At 59.0% G+C, this 12,226-nt stretch overlaps 3 protein-coding genes across 3 annotated transcripts; 2 read left to right on the top strand and 1 right to left on the bottom strand.

The window, feature by feature from the left end:
• The first annotated feature begins 647 nt into the window (after nucleotides 1–647).
• ZP1 (zona pellucida glycoprotein 1) lies at nucleotides 648–5,022 on the top strand. The gene is made up of 13 exons (XM_088175738.1): nucleotides 648–822; nucleotides 1,009–1,130; nucleotides 1,202–2,056; nucleotides 2,148–2,376; nucleotides 2,526–2,906; nucleotides 3,014–3,157; nucleotides 3,251–3,435; nucleotides 3,618–3,715; nucleotides 3,881–4,008; nucleotides 4,090–4,279; nucleotides 4,356–4,506; nucleotides 4,739–4,823; nucleotides 4,904–5,022. Exons 1-13 carry the CDS (start codon nucleotides 663–665, stop codon nucleotides 5,020–5,022), a joined length of 2,847 nt encoding a protein of 948 aa, XP_088031864.1. The 5' UTR covers nucleotides 648–662.
• Nucleotides 5,023–5,324: 302 nt separating this feature from the next.
• On the bottom strand, nucleotides 5,325–9,446 carry PRPF19 (pre-mRNA processing factor 19). Its single transcript, XM_014878723.2, has 16 exons — nucleotides 9,178–9,446; nucleotides 8,870–9,019; nucleotides 8,542–8,618; nucleotides 8,330–8,471; nucleotides 8,170–8,243; nucleotides 7,997–8,059; nucleotides 7,870–7,911; nucleotides 7,710–7,784; nucleotides 7,513–7,588; nucleotides 7,262–7,371; nucleotides 6,968–7,123; nucleotides 6,821–6,890; nucleotides 6,445–6,530; nucleotides 6,088–6,258; nucleotides 5,874–5,979; nucleotides 5,325–5,782 (listed from the first exon to the last, which is right to left on the bottom strand). Exons 1-16 carry the CDS (start codon nucleotides 9,194–9,196, stop codon nucleotides 5,685–5,687), a joined length of 1,515 nt encoding a protein of 504 aa, XP_014734209.1. The 5' UTR covers nucleotides 9,197–9,446; the 3' UTR covers nucleotides 5,325–5,684.
• Nucleotides 9,421–11,659, top strand: TMEM109 (transmembrane protein 109). Its single transcript, XM_014878757.2, has 4 exons — nucleotides 9,421–9,545; nucleotides 10,359–10,586; nucleotides 10,688–10,790; nucleotides 10,875–11,659. Exons 2-4 carry the CDS (start codon nucleotides 10,374–10,376, stop codon nucleotides 11,243–11,245), a joined length of 687 nt encoding a protein of 228 aa, XP_014734243.1. The 5' UTR covers nucleotides 9,421–9,545; nucleotides 10,359–10,373; the 3' UTR covers nucleotides 11,246–11,659.
• The last annotated feature ends 567 nt before the right edge of the window (nucleotides 11,660–12,226 follow it).

Genomic DNA, 12,226 nt, shown 5'->3' with positions numbered 1-12,226 from the left:
GCTGGCATGACCCTGTTCCCACGCCCAGGGCATGGGACAGGGAGTGGCTGTGGCCTGCGCTCCAGGAATGGTGGGGAGGGGTGATGCGGTTTAATCTGCAGTAAAGATAAATCCCAGAAGGGAAACCTGGGGAAAGAGAGGCAGAGGGAATGCACATGAAGGACTTTGGATTCCCTGTGGCACTGTCAGCAGGGCACAGCCAGGGCGCAGCAGGGAGTTGGGGTTACTGGCTGATTCCCAGTCCCTCAGATGCCACTGGGGCCATGCCACTGTGTGCCCTGGTCCCATGGGACCAGGAGTGGCGTGTCCAGATGTCACCACTGTTCCCACTGGCTCTGGGGAGGTGAGCACACACCAGCCTTTGCCTTTCCCCCTGGATAACTTGATCCGGTTGGGCATGCCGCCTGGCACCAGTTCCATTCCCTGTTCACTGGGACTCTCTCCAAGCACGGGATAAGCTTGGTTTGTCTTTGGTCACCGTGACACGGCCACAGGAGGTGACCACAGGGCCGGGGCACCGAGGTCACTGGCGGCACGAGAGCGAGGAGCCCTGGGCAGAGCTCGTCCCGTGGGATCAGCTGACCCTGATCTCCCCCCTGCATCCCAGCCATCTGGATATAAATCCACACTGCAGAGCCCTGTGCTCTGTCTGTGTCAGTGCCATGGGACGGAGCTGCTCCTTCCTCCTGCTCCTCTTCCTCCTGTCCCCGTGGCCCAGAGCCACCGTGGCACTCCTGCAGTACCGCCACGAATGCGGAGAGTTGGGAATGCAGCTCCTGGTCCTCCCATCCCACGGCCGCACCGTCCGCTTCAAGGTTCTGGGTGAGTGGGGGGATCCCTGGATCCCCTTGGGGTGCTGGATTTCCCTGAGATTCCCCCCAAACCAGTTCCATGGTGATGTTATCCCAGAGAGACGAGCCCAATGGCTTGGATGAGCTGTTGCTGCTGCCCAGGGGCTTTCCATGCACCTGGATGTGTCACTTCCCTGTGTCCATGGTGTCCCCCCAGATGAGTTTGGCTCCCACTTTGACGTGGCCAACTGTTCCATCTGCCTCCACTGGCTGAATTCCAGGGAGGACGGCTCCATCATCTTCTCCTCCGGCTACAACGGCTGCCACGTCCTGTTCAAGGTGATGCTCCTGTCCCCTCTGTGGTCCCCTCTAGCAGGATGGGGGTGACTGTCCCTCGTGTCCCCTTGCAGGAGAACCGCTACATCCTGCGGGTGCAGCTGGAGGAGCTGCTGTCCAGTGGGATCCCAGTCACCTCCTACGAGGTCAACATGACCTGCCCCAAGCCGGGTGGCTCTGAGATGCTCCCAGATGGAAAGCGGGAGCAGGCCCGGGACAACGGGGTTGTGTTCTCCCACACTGGCCTGCACCAGGTCTCTGAGTCCTCCCTTACCCTTACGGGATCCCACTTCACATCCCAAGATCACTTGGAGCAGGTTCACACTGTGGCACGGTACGAGCCTGACTCAGTGCTTCCCGGGATCCAGCACAATTCTAATCCGGCTCACTCAGGGCTTCTGTCCCAGCCTGGTGGGGTTCATCCTGTCACCCATTTCCAAGGAAGCTTCATCCCTCCAGGAGTGCAGCCACTCCAGTCAGGGGGGCAGAGCCAGACAGGGATCCTTCACCCAGTGCTTGTATCCCAAAGCCATCCCAGTTTTGTGCATCCCGGGGGTCAGACCCAGCCAGGGCACCTGCGTCCAGGGTCTGCATCCCAAAACCAGCCTGGGATGATGCATCCTGGGGGACAAAACCAACCAGGGATTCGCCCAGGGTCTGCATCCCAAAACCAGCCTGGGATGATGCATCCTGGGGGACAAAACCGACCAGGGCAACTTCATCCAGGCTTTGTATCCCAAAACCCTCCTGGAGGCCAAAGCCAACCAGGGATTCGCCCTGGGCTTGTATCCCAAAACCCTCCTGGGGGACAAAACCAACCAGGGCTTCGCCCAGCATTTGTATCCCAAAACCCTCCTGGGGGCCAAAACCAACCAGGAATTCGCCCTGGGCTTGTATCCCAAAACCAACCAGGAATTCGCCCAGCGTTTGTATCCCAAAACCCTCCTGGGGGCCAAAACCAACCAGGAATTCGCCCAGCGTTTGTATCCCAAAACCCTCCTGGGGGCCAAAACCAACCAGGAATTCGCCCAGCGTTTGTATCCCAAAACCCTCCTGGGGGACAAAACCAACCAGGAATTCGCCCAGCGTTTGTATCCCAAAACCCTCCTGGGGGACAAAACCAACCAGGAATTCGCCCTGGGCTTGTATCCCAAAACCCTCCTGGGGGACAAAACCAACCAGGAATTCGCCCAGCGTTTGTATCCCAAAACCCTCCTGGGGGACAAAACCAACCAGGAATTCGCCCAGCGTTTGTATCCCAAAACCCTCCTGGGGGACAAAACCAACCAGGAATTCTCCCAGCGTTTGTATCCCAAAACCCTCCCGGGGGCCAAAACCAACCAGGAATTCGCCCAGCGTTTGTATCCCAAAACCCTCCTGGGGGCCAAAACCAACCAGGGCTTCGTCCTGGGCTTGTATCCCACAACCAGCCTGGCTTGACCTCCACTGGTGCCCAGACTCCCACAGGATTCTTGCGCCCGGGAGCTCAGCCCCCAAACCAGCTGGGAATATCTCGTCCCAGTCATCATCACTCTGACTCCCACACCGGGCTCCATGGCCAAACTGGGCTGCTCCATCCTGGCCATCCCAGCCCGTCTTTGGTGCACCCAGGACTCTCATCCTGGCCAGGTTACATCAGTTCTGGAATCCAGGTTCAGCCTCAGCCAGGCCTGGGACGCCCAGGGCTGCGGCCCCAGCCTGGATTGCTGCATCCTGGGATTCACTCCCAGCCCAGCCTGCTGGAGTCCACAGCGCTCTTCTACCCCTCGGCAGGGGCAGGTAAGGTGGGAAGATGGCATGGAGGGATGCTGTGACGAAGGGAAACGGCCTCAAGGTGCTTTTCCAACCCACATTGCATGCTGTGTCCCCTCTGTGCCTCCCTCCAGGAATGCCGCTGACACGGGAGCAGTGCCAGGTGCCGATGGGCCGGATGCCGTGCGTGGCTCCAGAGGGACGGGAGGGATGCCTGCAGGCGGGATGCTGCTACAACGACATGGACCGTACCACACCCTGCTATTATGGGAATACCGGTAGGACACCATAGGAGGTGGCACATCCCCAAATCCCTCCCTGGTGCTGGGAGACGGTACTCAGGGTGATGGAGCCTCTCTGTGGTATGGCAGTCACCGTGCAGTGCCTGCTGGAGGGATACTTTGTCCTGGTGGTCCCACGGGGAATGGTGGCCGCGCCGTACAACCTGGACAGCGTGCGGCTGGCCAGCAGCCAGGCTGGATGTGAGCCCCTCCACACGTCCGAGGCCTTCGTCATGTTCCGCTTCCCAGTCACCCACTGCGGCACCACGGTCCAGGTAGGACAGGAAAACCCCCAGGTCGGCATGGTGGGGGTCACTTCAGGATAGAAGCGCCCCCAGGATGCTCCCAGTCCCTCCAAAACTTCAAGATAAAGAACTAGCCCACACGCTGCCTCCTGCCTCAAATCCTGATCTGTGTATCCCCCAGGATGTTTCCCATTACAGTGTTCCCTACACAGGTGATGGAGGACAGGCTGATCTATGAGAACCACCTGATCTCCACCATTGATGTCCAGGGATCCCCCCGTGGCTCCATCACTCGGGACAGTGTCTACATGTAAGGGGAAAGGGTGGAAAAATCCAGGCACAGAGCCTGGATTCCCCCTTGGATCAAACCAACCCTCACTCCTGCCATGTCCTTGGTGGCGTCCCCACAACTTGGGCTGAGGGGGCTGATGGAGGATTTGGGAGTCTCCCACCTTTCTCTCCCTCTTTTCCCCAGCCTCCATGCTCGGTGCATCTACAACTCCAGCGACCTCCTTCCCTTGGGAGTGGAGGTGGCTGCGCCCCCCACAGCTGCACCCCTGGCCATGCCAGGCCCCCTGGGGCTCCAGCTGCGGATTGCCACCGGTGGGTACTCCCTATCCCGCTCCTTATCCTGCTCCTTATCCCACTCCCCATCCCACTCAACCCCTCCCAACATTCCCACAGATGAATCCTACAGCTCCTACCACCCTGTGGGTGACTTCCCCCTGGTGAGGGTGCTCCGGGACCCCATTTACGTGGAAGTCCGTCTGCTCCAGAAGACGGATCCCAATTTGGTGCTGGTGCTGCACCACTGCTGGGCCTCCCCTGGCCCCCACGCCACATCCCAGCCCCAGTGGCCCATCCTAGTGGAGGGGTGAGTGGAAAGGGATGGGAAGATGGAAGTGAGGGGGAGTCACTGTGCTGACACAGTGCCCTTGTTTCCCGCCCAGGTGTCCCTTCCAAGGGGACAACTACAAGACTCGGCTGATTCCAATGGGTCCGGCCTCCCCAGAGCTGCCCTTCCCGAGTCACTACCAGCGCTTTGTCATCTCCACCTTCACCTTTGTGGAGCCCCCTGGAATGGCTGTGCTGGAGGGGGAGGTGAAGGGGATTCCCCTGAATCCCTATGTTGGGAATCCCTCATCCCAACACCCCCAAACCCACCCCAGCACTGACCCCACTTCTGGTTGCACCCAGTCTCTTCCTTTTGGGAAGCTCATGCTGCTTTTGGAGGGGTTCCTCAAGGCTTGGGGATCCTTTATGGGGGTCCCTTCAGGCTTGGGGATGCTTTTTGGGGATCCCCAGGTGATGCTGGCATTCCTGTGGCTCCCAGGTGTACATCTCCTGTAGTGCTTCCGTGTGCCACCTGGCCCAGCCAGAGCCCTGCAGGCCCTCCTGCCAGCTGGGAGTGCCCTCACGTGAGTCTGGGAACCTCCAGGGATTTGGGAAGACCTCTACAAGTCCCCCTCTTCCCACGCCAACCTGCTATTCCCCACAGGAGTGCGGAGGTCTCTGAGGGACAGGAAGACAGGTGACAGCATGAGGACAGTCACATCCCAGGGATGCATTGTTTTTCCTGAGGCTTCCAAGAGAGGGAGAACTCAGCAGAGAGGCTGAGGGGTGAGTGCCTTCTGCTCCCTAAAATCCCCTTAATCCCAAACACCTCTTCATCCCTCTACGTTATCTCCTCCCCCTCTTCCTCCTCACAGCTCCAGCCTCTACCTGCATGCCGTTGGATGTCTCTGGGAAAGCTGGAAAAATAAAACTTAGTGCAGAGCACGGCTCTAAGAGTGGTTTGTCGTTGGGAGGGGAGGAAAGAGGGTCCCTCATCCCCATTCCCAAGCTGGTGGCAGCCACAGCCCACCCCAGTCCCACCTTGCTACACTCCAGCTCTTCACAGGAGCCTTTTCCAGCTGGGATGACAGGGAGTAATTCTTTATTTCCGTACTGAAACTAAGTAACTGCTTACAAAACTGCACAGTCCTCCCTTCCCTCCCTCCTTCCACACATCCCAGTCTCAAACTTCCATCAGTACCGGGATTGGGGTTATTTTGTCAAACCAGTTACAAGCACAAAACAATCTAAAGGCGGAAAACACACGAAATTGGGAAAAAAACTAAACAATAAATTCATGGAGCACGGGGAAGGCAATGTCCGACTTCCTTTGTGCCAACAGCTACAACAAGGGAGCTTGATAATCCCACCTGGATAATCCCACATGGATATTCCCACCCACCTCCCACCCTGAATCCCAAAAAATCCTGGCCCCACTTCCAGGGCTACAGGCTGTAGAACTTGAGGCTCCGATCCATGCCTGTGGAAGCGATGAACTTGGCATGGTGGCCAAAAGCCACTCCTGTGGTCAGACCACTGTGCTCTGGGGACGGAAAACAATTCATGGTCACAATTCCGAATGGATCTGTCCCATTCCCACCCCAGCCGCTTCCATGATTCCGACAATCCCTCACCTGTGAAGTGGAGGATCTCTGTCCACTGCTTGCAGATGTAGATCTGAACATCAGTCCCACCCAGCGCCAGATAGGTCCCGCTCTGGTCGAAAATCAGGGATTTCACCTGTGGAGAAGAATCACAACAAGGCATTGAAAAACTTCCAAATGGCTTTTTTGAGATGTCTCAGCCTCTGGAGCAGAGAGGCCATGAGGGAAAAGTGACATCACACACCTCGAAGTTGTTATCCAGCTGCAATGTCTTGAAGTTCTTGAGCTTCCTCAAATCCCAGAGCTTGACCGAGGAGTCATCGGCTGCCGTGGCCAGGTAGTATCCGTTCTCGGAAAAGGCGATGCTGGTGATGGGGCCAGAGTGTCCCGGGAAGTTGGCCACGTTGGTGCGTTCCTGGGGACAAGGTGGTCAGAGGGAATCACAGCACTGGGATGTGGCATCGTTCCCAACCGACCTGCGCAGTCACGGTGTCACCAGCAGAGCTGGAATCTTGGGATTTTTGGAGAAACTTCCAAAAACATTCCTTAAAGCTCAGGTCCCCCCAAATCCCTGCTCCTGCATATTCTCATCAGGCCTTACCTTCAGATCCCAGATCTTGATTTGGGAATCCATCGTTCCTGTCCCAAAAATGAGCCCATCCGGATGGAACTGGGCACAGGTGAGAGCTGAGGAGACAGCAGGAGAATCAGACGCTTGGGAAGACTCAGAGGGCTGAGAAGACTCCCAAGAGGGTTGGGAAGATTTGGAAGGTTGGGAAGACTCAAAAGGGTTGGGGAGACTCAGAGGGTTGGGAAGATATGGGGAGTTGGAAAGACTCAAGAAGGCTGATGAGACTGGAAGGGTTGGAAAGACTCAGGAAGGTTGGAAAGGCTACCAAGACTCTTCCAAAGGAGTTCCCATGAACTCCAGGAGCCAAGGGATGCCCAGAATGGGGACAATCAACTCCAAGGCTTACCACATCCAGAGCTCTCATCTGTCACCTTGGTGAGGACACGGCCTGTTTGGATATCCGAGAAAGCCCAGTACTGGGAGAGAGCAAGAGTGTTGGATATGGAAGGGGTGGGAAGCAAAGGTGGGATCTGTGGGATGGGGAGGGATTCACCTGGTCATCTGAGGAGCTGAGCAGGTAATCACCCGTGGCGTGGAGGCTGAGCCCGGTCACGGAGCCCTCGTGGGCACGGACCACCTGCACGCAGGAGGCGTTGGGAACAGACCAGATCCGGATGGTGGCGTCGGGAGAAGCCGAGAACACCAACTCCTACATAAGGACAACACCAGAAGGTTCATACGGATAAAATTCACCTCTCCAAGCGCTCCCAGCAGGAGATTCCACCAGAGGAGGGTCCTGATATTTGGATTTGAGGGATCCTCGAAGTGACAAAGGAGCCAGACGCACCTGGGATGGATGGAAGACAACGCTGGTGACTTTCTTGGTGTGGCCCTTGAGTGTGGCCAGGATCTGCTCCGAGCTCTTGTCGAACACAATGACGTTTTTGTCGGCTCCACCTGGAAAACCGCTGGGATAGGAGTGTGGGGCCAACCAACTCCAAACCCACCTGCCTTATGTTTCCTGTCCCCCTTCATATTCCCAAATGCAGAGGAAGAGACCCACTCCCAGGTGGGAAATCCCCAGGAAAGCTCCCTTACCAGTGAGGATCTTGTTGGTGTCGGAAGGACACAGATCCAAAGCAAGAATTCCTGGGATGCTGGCACTGTGCAGCCCCTGTGTGAGGGAAAAGAACACCAAATTAAGGCCACAACCAGCAAAACATTCCCAAACGGAATCAAGAAGCGATTCTCAACTCTACGTGAGTTTCCCAGTCTTTTTTCATCCTGGCACTCACCACATGCGAGGCCACCTGCCGGTACTTGCTGAGCTCCTCCGGCTTCACCAGCTCCTCCGGGACTGTCTTGCCCCTCTGGAAAAAACAGGGATAAACATTAGCCTTTGTTGGAGCACAGTACATCCTAGCTCCCTCAAAATCCTTGGATAAGACCACTCACCTTCTTACGCTCCGTGGTCAGCACCGTCGCCTTGTCTTGGAGCTGGAAAACAAGAGGAGGGTGGGCACAGACTGGGAATTCCGTGATGGGAAGATGGAGAGCGGAACACATGGAACACTGCCCTTACCTTCTGGATGATCTCTGGGGTCATTCCTGCCAGCTCTCCCAGATCCATGGCCTCGCCAGCACCCTGTGTGGCACAGAGAGAAAACACATGCAGAAGGGGAATTTGGGTGCAATAAGTAGGAAAAGGGTTGGGAATGAGCGGGAAAAGGGCCGGGATGGGGAGCAGGGACTCACGGCCACATTGGGCTGCGCTGACGGCACTGCCTGAGGCACGATGAGCCCAGCCTGAGGCTTCAGCGTGGCCAGAGCTGCAAAAACACAACAAGTTGAAAGGAAAACCGGGATAAAGCACTTCCCAGCACCCCTTCCCAGGAATGCCACGTGTCTGTGTCACCTTCTCTGGCGGCAGTGACCTCCTTGGTGAGGCGGGCGATGACTCTGCAGGCGGCATCGTGCTGGTACAGGGCGTGGGACAGCTCCTGGCGCGTGGTTTGCAGCTGCTGCCGCAGCGTGAAGCTGTGCAGCATCACAGCATCCTGCCGGGAAGCACCGGAGTCAGCCAGGGAATGGTGGGATCCCAGCCCTGGCAGCCCCCCCGGCACTCACCCACTCGTCCTGCAGGGCTTTTAGGATGGCTGGGATGCTGGTGGCCGAGGGGGGTTTGGGGCGGATCGGGTGGGCGACTGGAAGAAAGGTGGACACATCATCCATGTCCTTGATATCCCTATGGATCCTCGCACTCTCATCCCTGGCCTTTCCCATTTCACCATCCCTCCTTACCGGTCTCTTTCTCAGTCTCCACAGCTGAGTTTGGCATCTCACCCTCAGCTCAGCAAACCCCTCGGGCACCGCCATTCCCGACCCGAGCCGCCACCCCCGACAGAGCCGCTTTTCCCAGGAGAACCGTTTCCGTGCCCGTTCCCAATCCTGGCACCTTTGATGTCGATAAGCTGCTCCTCGGACAGGGGCTGGTTGTTGACAGGGTCGGTGCCATTCTCTGCGATGTATTTCTCGATCAGCCGCCGCTCGTACACGTGGTTGGACACCGGCGACACACAGGGGTGCTCCGGGACCTCGTTGGAAACTGCGGGGGAAAGGGAACGATAGGATGGAACGGGAACGGGGTTTTGGGAACCCCCTGCCCAGTGATTCCCCGGTAAACCCGGCTGTCCCCGCCGCGCAACCCGATTCGGTATCGTTCCCGCCCCCCTCCTCCCGTGGCTGCTCTCTCTCCGCACTCACTGGAGCAGATGAGCGCCATGACGGAGGCCGGGCAGTCGCGGCGCTCCGGTTACGGCCCCGCTGCCCTTTCGAGGCTGTTTCCGGTTCTCCTTTCCGGTCCGGGGTCCCGGTTCCGGTTCCGGTTGGCGCGCGCGGCCCCCGCGCCGCTCCTGAGCGCTCACGCGGGCGCCGCCGCCGCCGGAACCGGAAGCGCTCCCGGCATCCCCCGCGTTCCCCCCGCCGGCGGGAAGGGGGCTTCCCAGCGTGCACCGCTCGCCCCCGCCCGCCTCCAGGTGCTGCCATGGTGACCGCGTTCCCGGCATGCCCCGCGGTGATCCCAGGGACTACAGCTCCCGGCGTGCCCCGCGGCGGAGCCGAGGGAAGCCCCGGTGAGGGGGGGTCGGGGGGGGACCCCGCTGTGGGGGGTGGAATTCGGGGAAAATGGGGGAAAATTCGGGGAAAATCGGGGGGAAACCGGGGCGAAACGGAGGGAAAATGTGCGGCGGGGGGCTCCAAGGGGGGATAGGAGGGGTGAGGGAGCTGCGGTGGGGGTTCCTGGGGGGATCCCGGGGTGACTGGGGAGGGATCCTCAGGGGTGGAGGAGTGACAGTGAGAGGTGGGTACAGAGGGGCCTAGGGGGGATCCTGGGGGCATTAGAGGGATCCTGGAGACTGCGGAAATCTGGGTGGGGTGCGCACAGAGAGATTTGGGGATCCACTGGGCATTGAGAGGATCCAGGGAACACTGGGGGGATTTTGGGGATCGTGAAGGGTGGAAGGCCCTGAGGGAGAAGCGGGAACAGGGGGGATCAGGGGTTCCAGGGGAATGGCGGGAACTCGGTGGGGCTGGGCACACTGGGACTGGGGAGATCCCACGGGGGATTGGGGAGGGGTGAGGAGCACGGGCGGTCTCAGGGGTGGCAGTGGTGGCTATGTCCCATCCCGGAGCACCCCACTCCCTCCTTTGAGAAGGGGTGCCCCCCCTTCCCAGCCAGGCCCGGTGCCCTTGGCTGTGTCCTGCTGACGCTCATCTATCCCAAAAATAGCTGTGACACCCAGGCCTGTGCCGAGGGGGGGCATGGAACTTGGCTGTGGGGCCTCCGCCCTCCCCTCCTGCTTGAGGGAGCCCAAAACCAGCAAGTGCACCCCAAAACCAGCAGAGTTTCCCCCTCCCAGCACCCCCACCTCTCCCTTTCCCCACAGATCCCAGGTTCTAGGATGGAGAGTGCCATGGGGCACCGGGCGCTGCTGGCCCTGTTGCTGTGGATCCCATTCCTCATGGGATCAGCAGGGGATGGAGCCAAGGATGGCCAGGAAGGATTCCAGGGACATGCCACCGTTTCCGATGACCTGCTGCTCCGGATGGGAAGAACCACTTGGGACACCCTGGAAAACTGGGTGGGACCCCAGTTCCTACGGATGGTGGCAGAGGTGGGATCCTGATTCCCAAACCTTTCCTAGAGTTCCTTGTGAAGGGACGTGGGGGTCTACGCTTTCTTTTACCACTTCCTTATCCCCATCCTTCCCCACAGAGCCTCTCCACCACCCTCTGGATCATTTCCTCTGGGATCTCGGCAGCCCTGACCACACTCTGTGGGATCCTGGGGGATCTCCTGACTGCCTCCAACATCAATGGTGAGTGGGATTCACCCCGTGGGATGGCTCTAGCCCCCATTCCTGGTGCCACTTCCACTGCTGACTCCCAGATCCCATTCCCAGGTCACCGGCTGGTCCGAGCAGCAGCACTGGCTCCTGGAGAAGTCCAGAGGGTGCTCCTGTGGGCAGTGGCTGCCCTGCTGGGATCCTGGGTGCTATCCCGGCTTCGACGGCTGCTGCTGCCTCTGCTCCGTTGGCTGAAACTTTTCCTTTTCCTTTGTGCCTTCCTGCACGTGGCCGCTTCCCAGGAGAGCCCCACGGTGCAGGCGGGAATGCTGCTGGGCCTGTGGGTGCTCTATGCCTTCCTGGGCAGCCTGGTGTCATCCCCAGATCCCAGCACCCGGCTGGATGCAGCCGTCCGGAGCCTGGAGTGGAAGGTGGAGGAGCTGAGGCGGCGCCAGAAGTTCGGGGGGCCCCGGAACCGGGAGGATTGAGCCCCCCTAAAGCTTCTTCAAAGCTTGGCTCCATTATCCCAGTCATCCCAAGCATGTGTCCCTCTGCTCCGCTGAGCCTCCTTGCCCCTTCCTCTGCTTTCCGGTTCTCCCAGGGGTCCTGGGAGCCTCCCATCCCTCTGGGAGTACCCCAAAATTGGGGGCTGTGCCTTGCCACACATGCTACAAGTGCCTTCACCCCAAAATCACCCACAAGCCCAAATGTGGGAGAAGATACATTCCCTGCTCGCCAGGGATGTTGTCCCAGCTCAGCTGACTTGGGGTGCAGAGGGGATCCTATTCCCCATCCTGGGGCCTCTGCTTGTTTTAGGGTCCCCGCACTGTCAGATTTTGGGTTTTAAGCTGCTTTTTAAACGGTTTTGATAATGTGGTTTGGAATAAAGACGGATTTATCCAGCCATGCCCCAGTGCTTTCCCATGGGACCGGGGTCAGGCTCAGAGCCAGCCCCCCAGTCCATTCGGGTTGGGAAGGGAGAAGGAGGAAGAGGAGGAGGAGGGTACTTTATCCATGCCAGGATCCCACCGCCCTCCAGCTGTTCCTTCTGTGCTTCCTGCGTGCTCTGTGCCCCTAGCCATGGATGTCCTTGTCCGTCCCATGTCCCCAGTATCGCTGGTGGAACAGGGAGAGATGGTTGGCAGCTGGGAGTAGAATTCCCACCCTCCTGCCCTGCTCCGAGAGTCTCCTTGTGGTCTGGGGTGTCCAGTGCTGGGTGGGGATGGGATGAGGCACAGGGATTGGGATGAGGAAGAGGATGAGGAGCAGAGATGGGGATGGGGAGCAGGATGAGGGTGAGAATGGAAAGCAGGGACGACAGTGGGGAATGGGGTGAGCATGAGAATGGAGAACGGGGCAGGGAATGGGAAGCAGTGCTGAGAACGGGCAGTGGGATGGGATGTGGCTCAGGCTGTGGAGCACGAGCCGGAGCACCGGGCACGGCCGGGCTTTAGGACCCGGCGGGACGA

This window comes from Sturnus vulgaris, chromosome 18, assembly GCF_052056855.1.
Source record: "Sturnus vulgaris isolate bStuVul1 chromosome 18, bStuVul1.hap1, whole genome shotgun sequence".
Taxonomy (NCBI): domain Eukaryota; kingdom Metazoa; phylum Chordata; class Aves; order Passeriformes; family Sturnidae; genus Sturnus; species Sturnus vulgaris.
Note: the sequence above shows the minus strand (reverse complement) of the source record. Positions and strands in the feature narration are given on the sequence as shown.

What these genes read in the sequence shown, in the direction of transcription:
- TMEM109 (XM_014878757.2), top strand. Translation starts at nt 10,374, where the DNA reads ATGGAGAGTGCCATGGGGCACCGGGCGCTGCTGGCCCTGTTGCTGTGG. An exon ending in TCCTACGGATGGTGGCAGAG is followed by an intron (nt 10,587 to 10,687) that starts GTGGGATCCTGA and finishes CCTTCCCCACAG; the next exon opens with AGCCTCTCCACCACCCTCTG. An exon ending in GACTGCCTCCAACATCAATG is followed by an intron (nt 10,791 to 10,874) that starts GTGAGTGGGATT and finishes TCCCATTCCCAG; the next exon opens with GTCACCGGCTGGTCCGAGCA.
- PRPF19 (XM_014878723.2), bottom strand. An exon ending in TTGTCTTCCATCCATCCCAG is followed by an intron (nt 7,124 to 7,261) that starts GTGCGTCTGGCT and finishes GTCCTTATGTAG; the next exon opens with GAGTTGGTGTTCTCGGCTTC. An exon ending in TCAAGATCTGGGATCTGAAG is followed by an intron (nt 6,259 to 6,444) that starts GTAAGGCCTGAT and finishes CCTTGTCCCCAG; the next exon opens with GAACGCACCAACGTGGCCAA.
- ZP1 (XM_088175738.1), top strand. Translation starts at nt 663, where the DNA reads ATGGGACGGAGCTGCTCCTTCCTCCTGCTCCTCTTCCTCCTGTCCCCG. An exon ending in GCTGCCACGTCCTGTTCAAG is followed by an intron (nt 1,131 to 1,201) that starts GTGATGCTCCTG and finishes GTCCCCTTGCAG; the next exon opens with GAGAACCGCTACATCCTGCG. An exon ending in CTACCCCTCGGCAGGGGCAG is followed by an intron (nt 2,907 to 3,013) that starts GTAAGGTGGGAA and finishes GCCTCCCTCCAG; the next exon opens with GAATGCCGCTGACACGGGAG.